Below are 12,216 nucleotides of genomic sequence, written 5' to 3'. Positions count from 1 at the left end.
ACACACACAGAGACTCACAAGGTCAAAACAATCCACTCTGTCACAGCTGGTAATAAATAGCCGGGTTTGTTGCCACTTTGCAACAGCAATTTGGCAGTTTGTCCATCCTCACTACACAATTGTCTTATAAAAAGAAAAGAACAAAATGCCAGCGAGAAGCACATCTTCTCTTGTTAAAGTTAGAAGGATCACCTCTCGTAAGAAACACAACAGGAAGATGACTCACTGAGACACACTTTCTTCACTTCAAAGTTTCAAGTTGGACTTGATGACATGTAATTAGTGAGGAGATGCTGCTGCTCTCCACAACCATGCATGTCCAGCTTGAGGCACGAGAAGCTAATGAGGTGCCTATCAAGGCTTCTTATTTTGGACTTGAAAAATGCAAATGTTTGGTCATGTTTGAGCGATGGTGGCAGGTGATATTATTTCCATCTTTTATCAGTTACAAGCCTAAAGGTAAGTAAATGAAACATGAGCAAGAGTTACAGAAACAGTCAGTGAAAGGAGTAGGAAAAATAGATGTTTAATCTTTGACTTTACATTAACAGTTCAGTTTTGTGGCATCATTTGTAAAAGACAAGAAAAGAAGACATGATGATGTATCCAGGGTCTTTAGATGGATTAGGATCCTTTCCTTCAAATAGGCCGAAGTAGACCACAATGTTGGATTCAAACTCGCTCATGTTCAGCTGAAAGAGGAAAGGAACACACAGAAATCCTCACACTCAGAAATCCAGAAAATGAATTAAAATGTTTGAGTTCGACAATGCAATAAGAATCAAACGATAAGGTTTGAGGTCGTACGGCTGTACCTGTTTGGTGATATCTGTCCTCCAGGGGTCCACCTGTAGTCCGTCACACCAGCCTGCTCGTCCGTACAGCCACGTGCCGTGTTCGTTTGGTACCGCGCCCTCTTTCACCCGCAGAGTGCAGCCCAGAGGTGATCCTGATGGTTCACCACCACGACCCCAAAAAATACAGGTGAAAATACGACAATCAGTGCAAGAGTCAGTGAATCAATATGCAGTCCTCAGACTAGAGAAAACTAAAAAAGGACTTGAGAATCAAGCATAAATGCTAATATTTGCAGCTAATCAAATGTGAGGATCTCTTGAAAAGTTTCATATCCTCATGAACAAAATCTCTTTTGTGTTTTGGTCTGTCGGTCGGACCAAACACAACATTTGAAGACAACAAGGACAACAGGGTAGGGCAACACCATGTGCACAAGTTGTTGATTATATATTTTATTATTATTAATATGAATCTGCAAAGAAACTAATGTCATACTTTTTATTTTATGTGAGATTTTCTGTTGCAATTTTTGGAGGAACCAAGTCAGTAAATAGCTTTGGGAGATTTTTTTGTGTGTACAGTGAAAACATGCCAAGTGCTGTGATATTATTTTGCAAAAAATATGCATAGAGCAAAAATCTATAACAAAATCGGCAAATGATCACAAAAAAACAACTGGTAATCTGTCTCTAACCATGCCCGACGGCCTCCTGTTTATTTCCAACGATCCTCTGCGTCATTATCATAAATTGGCCGATCTGAAATACATTTTACTGACACATTTGATTATTAAACTTAAGGTCCAACTTGTTACCTGAACATTAAATTTGAGGTGGTGGGCTAAGATCATTGACCAACATGGGAGAATGCCCTTCAAAACTTACTATGGAGATATACAAAACTTGTAAATCTTGAGTTACAGAGTTCAAATGTTGAGTTACAAAGGTAATTCTTGATCTTGGACAAAACTATCTCATCTCAAGGTCCATTTGTGGATCTTTCAATTATATAAATGATGACTTTTCTATTCTGAACACTCAGCTTTATAGGATTTTATGGATGAGAAGTCCTTAAAGTGCACAGAAAACTAGAAATTGAAAAATCTAAAGTGAGCATTTGCTGAGGAAGAGGATGTGATGTGATCAAAAGCTCCACAGCAGCCACTAATACAAACCTTGAAATGGGATTGTTTGGTCCACTACCTGCAGTAAAAGTTCCTTCACGTGTTTCTCACCTGCAGAATCGAATGTGAGCGTGTTGTTAAAAATGTTGTTGATCAGAAAGTGGTGGGAGGTGACACAAAACTCTCCACAGTGGTTGTCATCGTAGCCGTGAGCGGTGATGACGGCGTACAGCTCCACCTGAGCACAGACACACAGATAGTGACGGACGGGACTCTCTTTAAATGATGATGAGTGATCGGCGACAGAGATGTTACCTTTTTGGTTGATGCAGGGACGGACACTTTGGTCGGCTGGTATCTCTTGTTGTAGTTCTTGTCAAATGTTCCCCCGCTGTACAGGGGCATCACTCTGAAGGGGCGGAGCTTCTCTACTTTATAATCTGCAACACAGAGGGGTAGCTGATGAAATTGTTTGCATAGTAGTGACTTGACAAAATGACTGTATGGAAGAAGAATTCAAGGGTCTCATTTAGAAAACAGTGTTTACATGGTAGGATACATGTTAACAGTGTACATGCGCACGAAAGCTGAAAATGACGTATCCATATATAGGTTAATAAGTAAAAAGTACTGATTATACAGAATGGTCTGTTCCAAAATATTATATTACATCCTTGGATAACAATTATTGATGCAGTAATACATTGATCAATTTAGCAGCTGGTAAAGGTGGAGCCTCTTTTTTATTATAAACACTGCCTGGTAACTAAATCACTAAAGTCTTATCTTTGTCCATAATAACACATAATAATTAATTTGTTGATTATATTTTTCATTATTTATCTGAATCTGCAAAGTAACAAGTAACTGATGTTATCAAAAACATTTCTATAATTTTCATTTTATGGATTTGGTTGCATTTTTTTGGGGAGGAAACAAGTCGGTAAATAAGCAAGTTTTTTTCCCGATTTTTGTGCTTCTGCTAAAATGTGTAACTAAATTGGCAAAAGAATCACTTTATAAAAATAAATAAAAGTGGCGTGAGGTCTCTTATCATTTCCGACGGCCTCCTGTTTATTTCCAATGATCCTCTGCGTCATTATCATACAGACTGTATTTTTTCATATTTTAAGGAAGCTGATTCAAATCATTTCCAGGAACTAAAAGCTTCATCTTGTCTGTGTGTGATCTTCCAGTAAGTGTTTACAGAACAGACAGACTGTTCCTTCCTGCTGAGAGATTCCTGCTCTCTGCTTTTGAAAAATTCTCCAAAATGGACATCAAATGTTCAGGGAACACGTTGTTTCAGTGGCAGCTCTCCGTTCTCCCAGCGGGAGAGATCAGATCTGAGCATGAAACACAGCTGGTGTTAGCTTTGACAACCAGGGTGCTACAAACAATATGTGAAGCACATAGTTTTATCTCATAGGTGAATAATATTTAATCTTGTGTTTAGTGCCGGGTTGATGGCATTATTTTATACTTAATAATTTATACATATAATTTAGTAAAAATAGAATTATGAGGCACGCCATCATTATTGCTAAATTCGGCTTTTTGTGACACCACTGTTATATGTCAAAATAAACCATGTTACACCTCCAACCAGTGCAATGGTTAGAAGGGAGGGTGGGTTTTATGGACACATGTATTATCATCATGGTATATTTAATTTTATATCTATTAATACAGTATATTGGTGTATAGTAAGTGTTCTGTTATTGAAACTGAGAAACACTGGAGGATTTGCAGGATGTAAACAGGAAGTAAGTCAGATGTGGGCCAAAATGTGAGCCTCAAGTTTATATTTATTTTACCATGAAAAGTATGCTGAATTAATGTGTCCAATACACTCATGGACGTACAGAAAACTATCTTTGTATTACTTTAATACTGAAAAAAAAAAAAAACGTGAATGTTCTTAGGCAAGTTCTATATCACAATCTTTTTTCTATGATTTTTAACCGGATCTATGGATATAACTAACTTCCAACTGTTTTCATGCCACTGTTATACACCTGTACCCTCATCTGAAGCAGTGCTCCAACTTCACTACCTGCTCAGTACAACCACAAACATCACGACGTGTTTCACAGTTATATAATGTAGGTTTCAGTGTTTTTTACCCGTCCGATTGCCGGTGCTGAATCTCAGGTTGAGGGAGGTGACCCACGGCATCGCCCACGGGACCGTCTTCATGGTGAGGGTGCATTTGTTGCTGTCCAGCAGGGGGATCAGAGGGGACACGTCCGTCAGCCAGCGGCCAGTACCTCTGAGAAAACAACACATACAGTACAGTTATACCACACATGTTAGATAAAATAACATGAAGTCATTTTATTCAGTCAATATTCAACATTACATATTAATAAGAATATATTTAGGTGCACTCTGTTCCAGTTGTGTTTGTTGGTTTTTAATACTTTCTCTCTTAATACTTTTTTTTTTTTTGAATGAGATGATCACTTCAGATCAAAGAAATAATATTTTAATTCTCTCTTTCTTTAATTTTGATAGTTTTCCTATTATAATTTCATCTGAATCCTTTTAACAACATTTTTTTGTGAAACAATATCACAATAAAATGATTAAATCACAACACAGAAACAGTTTAAAGTCGGATAAACACAATATTGATTTGTTCTCAGGAAGTCAAGAGCAATCTAATGGTATATAGGTTAATATACTATTGTGCTTGAATATACATCAATAGAAAGTATCAAAACAGACTTATTATATATCTTAGATTTTAATTTGATTAATTTTCAAAGCCCTCAATTTGGGTACATCACAAACTTTCTAACATTTCTTCCAAAAAAACAGTGAATTACTGATATGAATAGTATTTATTATGATCATCTGTTGTGTGTTTTTACATCGACATCTGACCTGCGGAAGGCGGTGATCCAGCGGCCCAGCTCCGTGTTGCAGTACGGACCGAGCGGGTCGCAGCAGATGAACAGCTGCACGGTGTGATCCCAGTGAGCGCAGGACGAGTCCCTCCTACCGGGACACGACAGGGCCGCATCCAGCTCCAGCACGTCGAAGTCCGACAGGGCTGCAGAGAGACGTCAGGTACAAATGTTAGTGCTGTTTAAAAGCTTAACGTAGCTAGTGGTGATTTCTTTTCACATTTATGGTTTCACTTCTATTAAACACAATCAAGCTTGACTTAAAGCTACTAATCTAAAGAATGATATCACTTGTCTGGGTTTCAGAGGAGAGAGTTTTAGCCTAAATCCAGTTTTCAGGACTTTTACCAATTGGGCATTAAGGCTGGAATAAACCAATAAGGATTTATTTTTAAACCAGATTAAAACTCTAGTTTAACGTGAAATCATGTTGTACCAAACTGTAAACTTGCAAAAGATTAAACTCAAACCTTTATGCTGTTAAGTTTCTACTCTAAACCTAGATCAAATCTAATTCTGTTGCACCAGAACTTTAAACTCCAATTCAAACTGTGATCCAGTATTAACTTTAAACTTTTCCTTAAGTAGGTTTTAGTTTTAAGATGGCTTTTCAATATAAATTGAGCAAAAATAATCAAGTTCTTAAAAGAAAGTTAAGACTCAATCCAACTGAGTTTATGCTAGTTGATCTAATCGATCAAAAAGTAGAGCTAGGAATGCAAATATATTAATTTAATTATTTGATTAAGAGTAAGAAAGCAACTCCATATTGATTCAAGCTTGGATTTTAATAAACACAAGTTTTAATTGTGCAACAAAGCTCTGCCTAATTTTTACTCATTTTAAACCTAGTTTTGCTAAACTCTGATTCGAACTAATCTTTGATTAAATTAATCCTTGATGGTGTATCCCAGCCTAAAAAAACAATGATGATAATCATAGAACACTTGTCACTTTAGGTATGAAATGGCCTCATTAAAGATGCCCATCCCACACATGTTGTAGATGAAGTTACCTATCGGCAGGTCGACCGTGGCCACCGCTCCTATCTCTCCCTGCATCTGGACTTTGTCAAAAACAGGAACAACCTTTGCAGGACTCTTAAGTTTAGTCTGCAGAGCTGCATAGAAATCAAACCTTGGAGACGGAGAACAAAGTCAGAGACAAATGCAAAAAAGACGTGGAAACTGTTACAATGCCTCTGTGAAGAGGTCGACATATGCTTAACAATTTATGTGCAAGTGTTTTTGTCAGATTCAGTATACCTACATTTCAAATGTGTAAAACTGGAAAACATTTTTTTTTAAAGTGGCACTGATCTTTTTTTTTTTTTTTGCTTTAACAAAGTAAATGTTGGTTACACAATGCAACGGTTATAGAATAAAAGACAGTATCTGCGTTTAGATTTGTTCCCTATAAACCTTCCATTCACTCTGCACTTCTGTCTGCCACCGGGTACGATACGACCGCACAACCAGAACAGGGAGAGGACAGTAGCTATCGGTACACATCTCCAGATAACAAAGATCATCAATGTAAGTTCTTAGCAGTTATTATCCCAAGTAGCTGAAAAGCCTTGACAGTGCAACAACCTCAGTAACTGGAAAACAGAAAACCCTGTGTTGCTGGTTGTTGCTAGGCTGTTAGGAAAACAGGAAACGATCTGGATGTATTTGTGACAGCAGAGCCAAAAATAATACCACATTGAAAGGCAACAAAAAAAAAATAAGAATCAATCAGATTATGTGATGTTTATCAATGTAAGGATTCTTTAAAGAGATTTTAATAAGTGTAGCAATCCCGCAAAATATTTCCTGATTGTATTTTGTATAATTATTAACTTAGTGATGATCTTTGTCCACACTTCCCAGTTTATCTGCCTGATAATTAAGCTGTATATTCCAACACTCCTGAACCCTCTCAGGGTGTTATTCTGATAAGTCAGGTTAATAAATAAATGAACTCTTCTGCAGAGTGCGTCTTTACCACTGCGCCTGCCAGTTGATGAAGCTGAAGGAGGGGTAAATAAACCAGCCCATCTCAGCCAGCGCCCCCTGATGGTCAATGCCGATGAAGAAGTTTGGTGACGGGGTGTTCTGGAAGGACGCGAACACCGGCTGTCCGAGCCTACAAAACAAAATTCAGAAGTATCAAACCATAATGAGATGGGCAACAGGGAGAGAAGACTTCAAATGTCATACAAGATGGTGTAAAATTTAAATGATTTACAGTGATTCTAATGAGCTTCAACTAACCAATTACTTTAATTACTTTTACAATTAGATTCTCTGTTCTTTAGAGAAATAGATAGAATGATTAACAAATGTCCCCCTGAAGAGCTCATGTAACATTTTGGAAACATCATCTGAAGTAGTGACCAGCTTCAGTAGAGAGGAAGCAAACAGACTTAAGACAATCATTACTTTAAACCTTTAAAGTGTTCAGTTGATCCGTGTACAAGGTTGTTAATCATCAGAGTGAGGAGGCTTTTAATCCTCCAGGTCAGTCCGACTTACTGGAGAGCCTGAGCGACGGAGACCTCCAGGTGCACCATGGAAGCCGGGATGGTCAGCGTTGTGTCGCATTCGTCCCCGACACAGTTCATGTCCTGGATCGGGTTACCGGGGAGAGCGTAGACGAGGACAGCGGAGGCGTTGGATTTAGCCATGTTCTGCACCTGGAGGGTCAGATGATGAGTTCATATTAGATAAAAGTCAATACTTCCTGTGTGTTTAAAAGCAACGTTTGGAGGGCATCGTGACCGGCTACAAAGAGGAAAAAGCATTATGGTTCCAACAATTTATTATTTTCGTCATCACTTAGTTTGTTGATTGTTGTTTTGAGTAAATTGATTAATAATTTGGTTCAAAATCGAAGAAAACTGTGAGAAATGCAGATTATTAGTGCAACGAGTTAAAGGAGATTTCCTCAAATTGCTTGCTTTCAAAATCCAAAGATATTCAATTTAAAATGATATAAAACAGTGAAAAATATTATGGAATGATAGCGAGTGACATTAAGGTACAGTTAACAGCAAAAAAAACCACTTGATTTTTTCTACTGCAGAAAAAAAATGTCATCACAAAACTATTAATTCATTTTAATTTGCCTTAAAATAATTTAATAATAATTTTTTACTATTTTAATTCAACGGTAGCTCAGACCAGTCCCGTTGTGATCGATACGGTCATGTGATGCAGAACAGAAGTAGTTTATTCAGTGTGAACGTTCTGTACGCAGTAAATACTGACTGAGTATTTCCTATTCAGCACTTTGAATGTGATTTCTAACACAGCCCATCTCATAGAAAAACTGCTTCATAGTGCTGATAGAGGTCTAAGCCTTTAATGTTCATGCTTTGAAACAAAAAAAAGCAGAATCAGGTTGTATAATTAAAATTTGGAGCACGCTCAATTAGACCAAATAGTCCTTGCTGGGTATGACTCTGCTGAATGTCACAGACGTCATCCCAGACCTATTTCCATCTGGAGGTAACGATCTGAGCAGGAAGCGGTACACTTCATCCCCGTTCCCGTTAACAGACCTTGGTGAAGAAGGAGCAGTTTCCCTCAGACACCCAGGCCAGAGCACCAGCCACCGAGGGGGAAGGTTCACACCCATCACCTGCATCCATCAGCTGGTACGACCTCGGATCCCCGCGCGTCATGAGCCAGTCGTACCTGGCATCTAGTCTCTTGATGATTATGGGCATGTTCCACCCTGTGAGGACAGAAAAACAATAAATCAATAATATGGTTTATATTTGACCCTTAATAAATCTTATGAAACCCCCTTGAGTCTTTTGTGTTGTGACGTTGTTTCCACATAAAACAGGATGTTCTGCGAGACTTAAAGTGGCCCTATTATGATTTTCCACTTTTTCCCTCTTCTTTAGAGTGTTATATAATTTTTTTGTACATGTAAAAGGTCCGTAGAGTGTAAAACCTGAAGTCCAGGCCTAAAAGGAGTTACCCTCCTAATATGCACCTGGAAAATAGTCACAGAATCTGACCCATTAGGGCGGTGCGGACACGGCGGTCTTACCCTCGGATTTGAAGACGACCTGGGAGAAGACACAGCCGCGTCCCATGCAGCGCCAGTAGTAGAGCACGTTGGGTATCCAGTTACCCAGAGCGAAGACCGGCACCGGGGAGAAGTGCAGTCTGGACAGAACCTCCTTATTCCTGCAGGAAAAACAACATGCAGGAGGTTACAATGTGGTTACCAAATGTGTTTGGAGGAGTTGTGCTTACACATTAATGCATCCATTATTTAAAATCCTATGATATGATATTCTGAAATTGCTCATTCTTCTGATGAATATTTCTAAGTATATTTTGATACTGATCATTTTGTCCTTTTACCAAAAGAAGAATTTTGAATGTATGACTTTAACCTATATTACTATTATGTGGTATTGCTTCTTTTAAAAGGTCTGAGCACTTCCTCCACCACTCTTCATACAAGTAAAGTAAAGGATCTCAGTACTTCTTCCACATTTTGAAATGACAACAAAGAGACCCAAAACAATCAATACAACTGTACACACGACTGAAAATAGATGCAAATATCTATAAGGTGAAGCAAAATGACCTCATAAAGATGCAAAATGACCTCATAAAGATGCAAAATGAATAAAAAAAGATGCAAATAAATCACAGAGACTACTCTTTTGACTACTATAGTCAAAAGTTTGGACACACCTTCTCATTCAACTACTTTGAAGAATGTAAAATATAAAACATATTCTGGTTTGTTGAGCATTTGTTTGTTTACCACATAATTCCATATGTGTTCCTTCATAGTTTGGATGTCTTCAATATTAATATACAATGTAGAAAAAAATAAAAATAAAAATAAAGAAAAACCATTGAATGAGAAGGTGTGTCCAAACTTTTGACTGGTACTGTACTAAAAAAACAAGTATTATAAATCCGTAAGTAAAAAATCCACAATAACTAAAAATATTGTATATACAGACAGAATAATTGGTGTAATTAAACTGTGTGAGCGTAGTGACATAATAATTATAATGTAATTAGTTCAACATGTTCAAAGAAAAAAGGAAAGAAAAAATTGTTCCACACAAGAAAAGTATTATAAATAAGTAATAAAAACAGGAAAGAATATTAAATAAGTAAAAGTAAAAAGTCTATATACAGACAGAATAATTGGTGTAATTAAACTGTATGAGCGTAGTGACATATAATAATTATAATGTAATTAGTTTAACATGTTCAAAGAAAAAATTGTTCCACACAAGAAAAGAAGTAAATGCACTTTGTTACTTTCCACTTTTGGAGATGCCACATTGTTGCACTTTGCATTAAAAGACACTTTGCATTAAAAGACACTTTGCATTAAAAGACACTTTGCATTAAAAGACACTTTGCATTAAAAGACACTTTTTGCATTAAAAGACATTTTGCATTGCATTAAAAGACACTTTGCATTGACATTAAAAGACACTTGCATTAAAAGACATTAAAAGACACTTTGCATTAAAAGACACTTTGCATTAAAAGACACTTTGCATTAAAAGACACTTTGCATTAAAAGACACTTTGCATTAAAAGACACTTTGCATTAAAAAACTTTGACACTTTGCATTTTAAAAGACACTTTGCATTAAAGAGATTTTGCATTAAAAGACACTTTGCATTGCATTAAAAGACACTTGCATTAAAAGACACTTTGCATTAAAAGACACTTTGCATTAAAAGACACTTTGCATTAAAAGACACTTTGCATTAAAAGACACTTTGCATTTGCATTAAAAGACACTTTGCATTAAAAAATTATTAAAAGACATTTTGCATTAAAAGACACTTTGCATTAAAAGACACTTTGCATTAAAAAGACACTTTGCATTAAAAGACACTTTGCATTAAAAGACACTTTGCATTAAAAGACACTTTGCATAGACACTTTGCATTAAAAGACACTTTGCATTAAAAGACACTTTGCATTAAAAGACATTTTGCATTAAAAAAACACCTTGCATTAAAAGACACTTTGCATTAAAAGACACTTTGCATTAAAAGACACTTTGCATTAAAAGACACTTTGCATTAAAAGACACTTTGCATTAAAAGAAAAGACACTTTGCATTAAAAGACACTTTGCATTAAAAGACACTTTGCATTAAAAGACACTTTGCATTAAAAGACACTTTGCATTAAAAGACACTTTGCTTTGCAAGACACTTTGCACTTTGCATTAAAACACTTTGCATTAAAACACACTTTGCACACTTTGCATTAAAAGACACTTTGCATTAAAAAGACACTTTGCATTAAAAGACACTTTGCATTAAAAGACACTTTGCATTAAAAGACATTGCATTAAAAGACACCTTGCATTAAAAAGACACCTTGCATTAAAACACACTTTGCATTAAAAACACACCTTGCATTAAAACACACTTTGCATTAAAACACACTTTGCATTAAAACACACTTTGCATTAAAACACACTTTGCATTAACAGACACCGGTCACCTGTCCGTGGCGACCCTCTGCAGCTGCTCCCTCATCCACAGAGCGTCGCTGACCGCTGAGTCGTCCAGGGACAGGAACAGGACCTGGGTGCTGTCGGGCAGCTCCTCCACCAGGCTGACCAGGGACGACTCGGAGCTCCACATGCACTCCAGGAACCCCGACTTGTTGGAGAAGGCGTGGATGACGAGAGGACCCCGCAGAGATCCTGGCTGGAAGGAGAACTCCCCGTCCAGAGTCGGGACACTGAAGGCGGCTGCGGGGTCCCCTGGCTCCGGGCCGTCCGGTGTGGGGTCCCTGCTGGATGTCATGCTCACCGAGGTGTCTCTGGAGTCGCAGGCCGACAGGTGATCGATTAGTTTCGGTTTCCCTGCAGCTCTGCAAACCGGAGCTGTCAAAACAACAGCAAGGAGCCACATCAGAGAGGGCTTTGAATGCACCCAAAGCATGGCTTTACTGCGACCCTGAACGCACCACAGTCAGCCAAACATTTGGTTTAAATAGTTTATTAAATGTTAAGCTCCTTAAAACATGCGTTTGTGTTGACTTCCTAGTTCCATCTGCAGACTTTTGAGCTGGTAGGCGGAACCATGCTGCTCTGTACGGCGGCCCTGGAGGGACACACAGCCTTAAAGACACAGATGTAAAGGCTCACTCATCAGTTCATCATTCACTTTACAGTTTAATGTTAAAACATAGAAGATCCAATCAAGTTAAATGTTATTTATACAGCCCAATATCACAAAATCAATTGGATTATTTACTAGTTTTTATTGCTTATTTGTAATACTTGTTCTTTTATTTTATTTTATCTTGTTTTTATTTTACTATGTCTCTTATTTGCACTATAACTTTGCATTAAAAGACACTTTGCATTAAAAGACAC

At 37.5% G+C, this 12,216-nt stretch overlaps 1 protein-coding gene across 1 annotated transcript; it reads right to left on the bottom strand.

Annotated features, from left to right (window-relative positions):
- Nucleotides 1–510: 510 nt before the first annotated feature.
- si:dkey-256h2.1 (uncharacterized protein LOC337520 homolog) lies at nt 511–11,987 on the bottom strand. The gene is made up of 12 exons (XM_054621886.1): nt 11,334–11,987; nt 8,878–9,017; nt 8,378–8,553; nt 7,350–7,510; nt 6,820–6,960; nt 5,849–5,970; nt 4,811–4,979; nt 4,048–4,193; nt 2,237–2,361; nt 2,033–2,159; nt 816–949; nt 511–692 (listed from the first exon to the last, which is right to left on the bottom strand). Exons 1-12 carry the CDS (start codon nt 11,777–11,779, stop codon nt 567–569), a joined length of 2,013 nt encoding a protein of 670 aa, XP_054477861.1. The 5' UTR covers nt 11,780–11,987; the 3' UTR covers nt 511–566.
- Nucleotides 11,988–12,216: the final 229 nt, after the last annotated feature.

This window comes from Anoplopoma fimbria, chromosome 20 (genome assembly GCF_027596085.1).
Source record: "Anoplopoma fimbria isolate UVic2021 breed Golden Eagle Sablefish chromosome 20, Afim_UVic_2022, whole genome shotgun sequence".
In the NCBI taxonomy this organism is placed as follows: Eukaryota; Metazoa; Chordata; class Actinopteri; order Perciformes; family Anoplopomatidae; genus Anoplopoma; species Anoplopoma fimbria.
The sequence above is the reverse complement of the archived record's forward strand: the minus strand, read 5'-3'. Positions and strand labels throughout refer to the sequence as shown.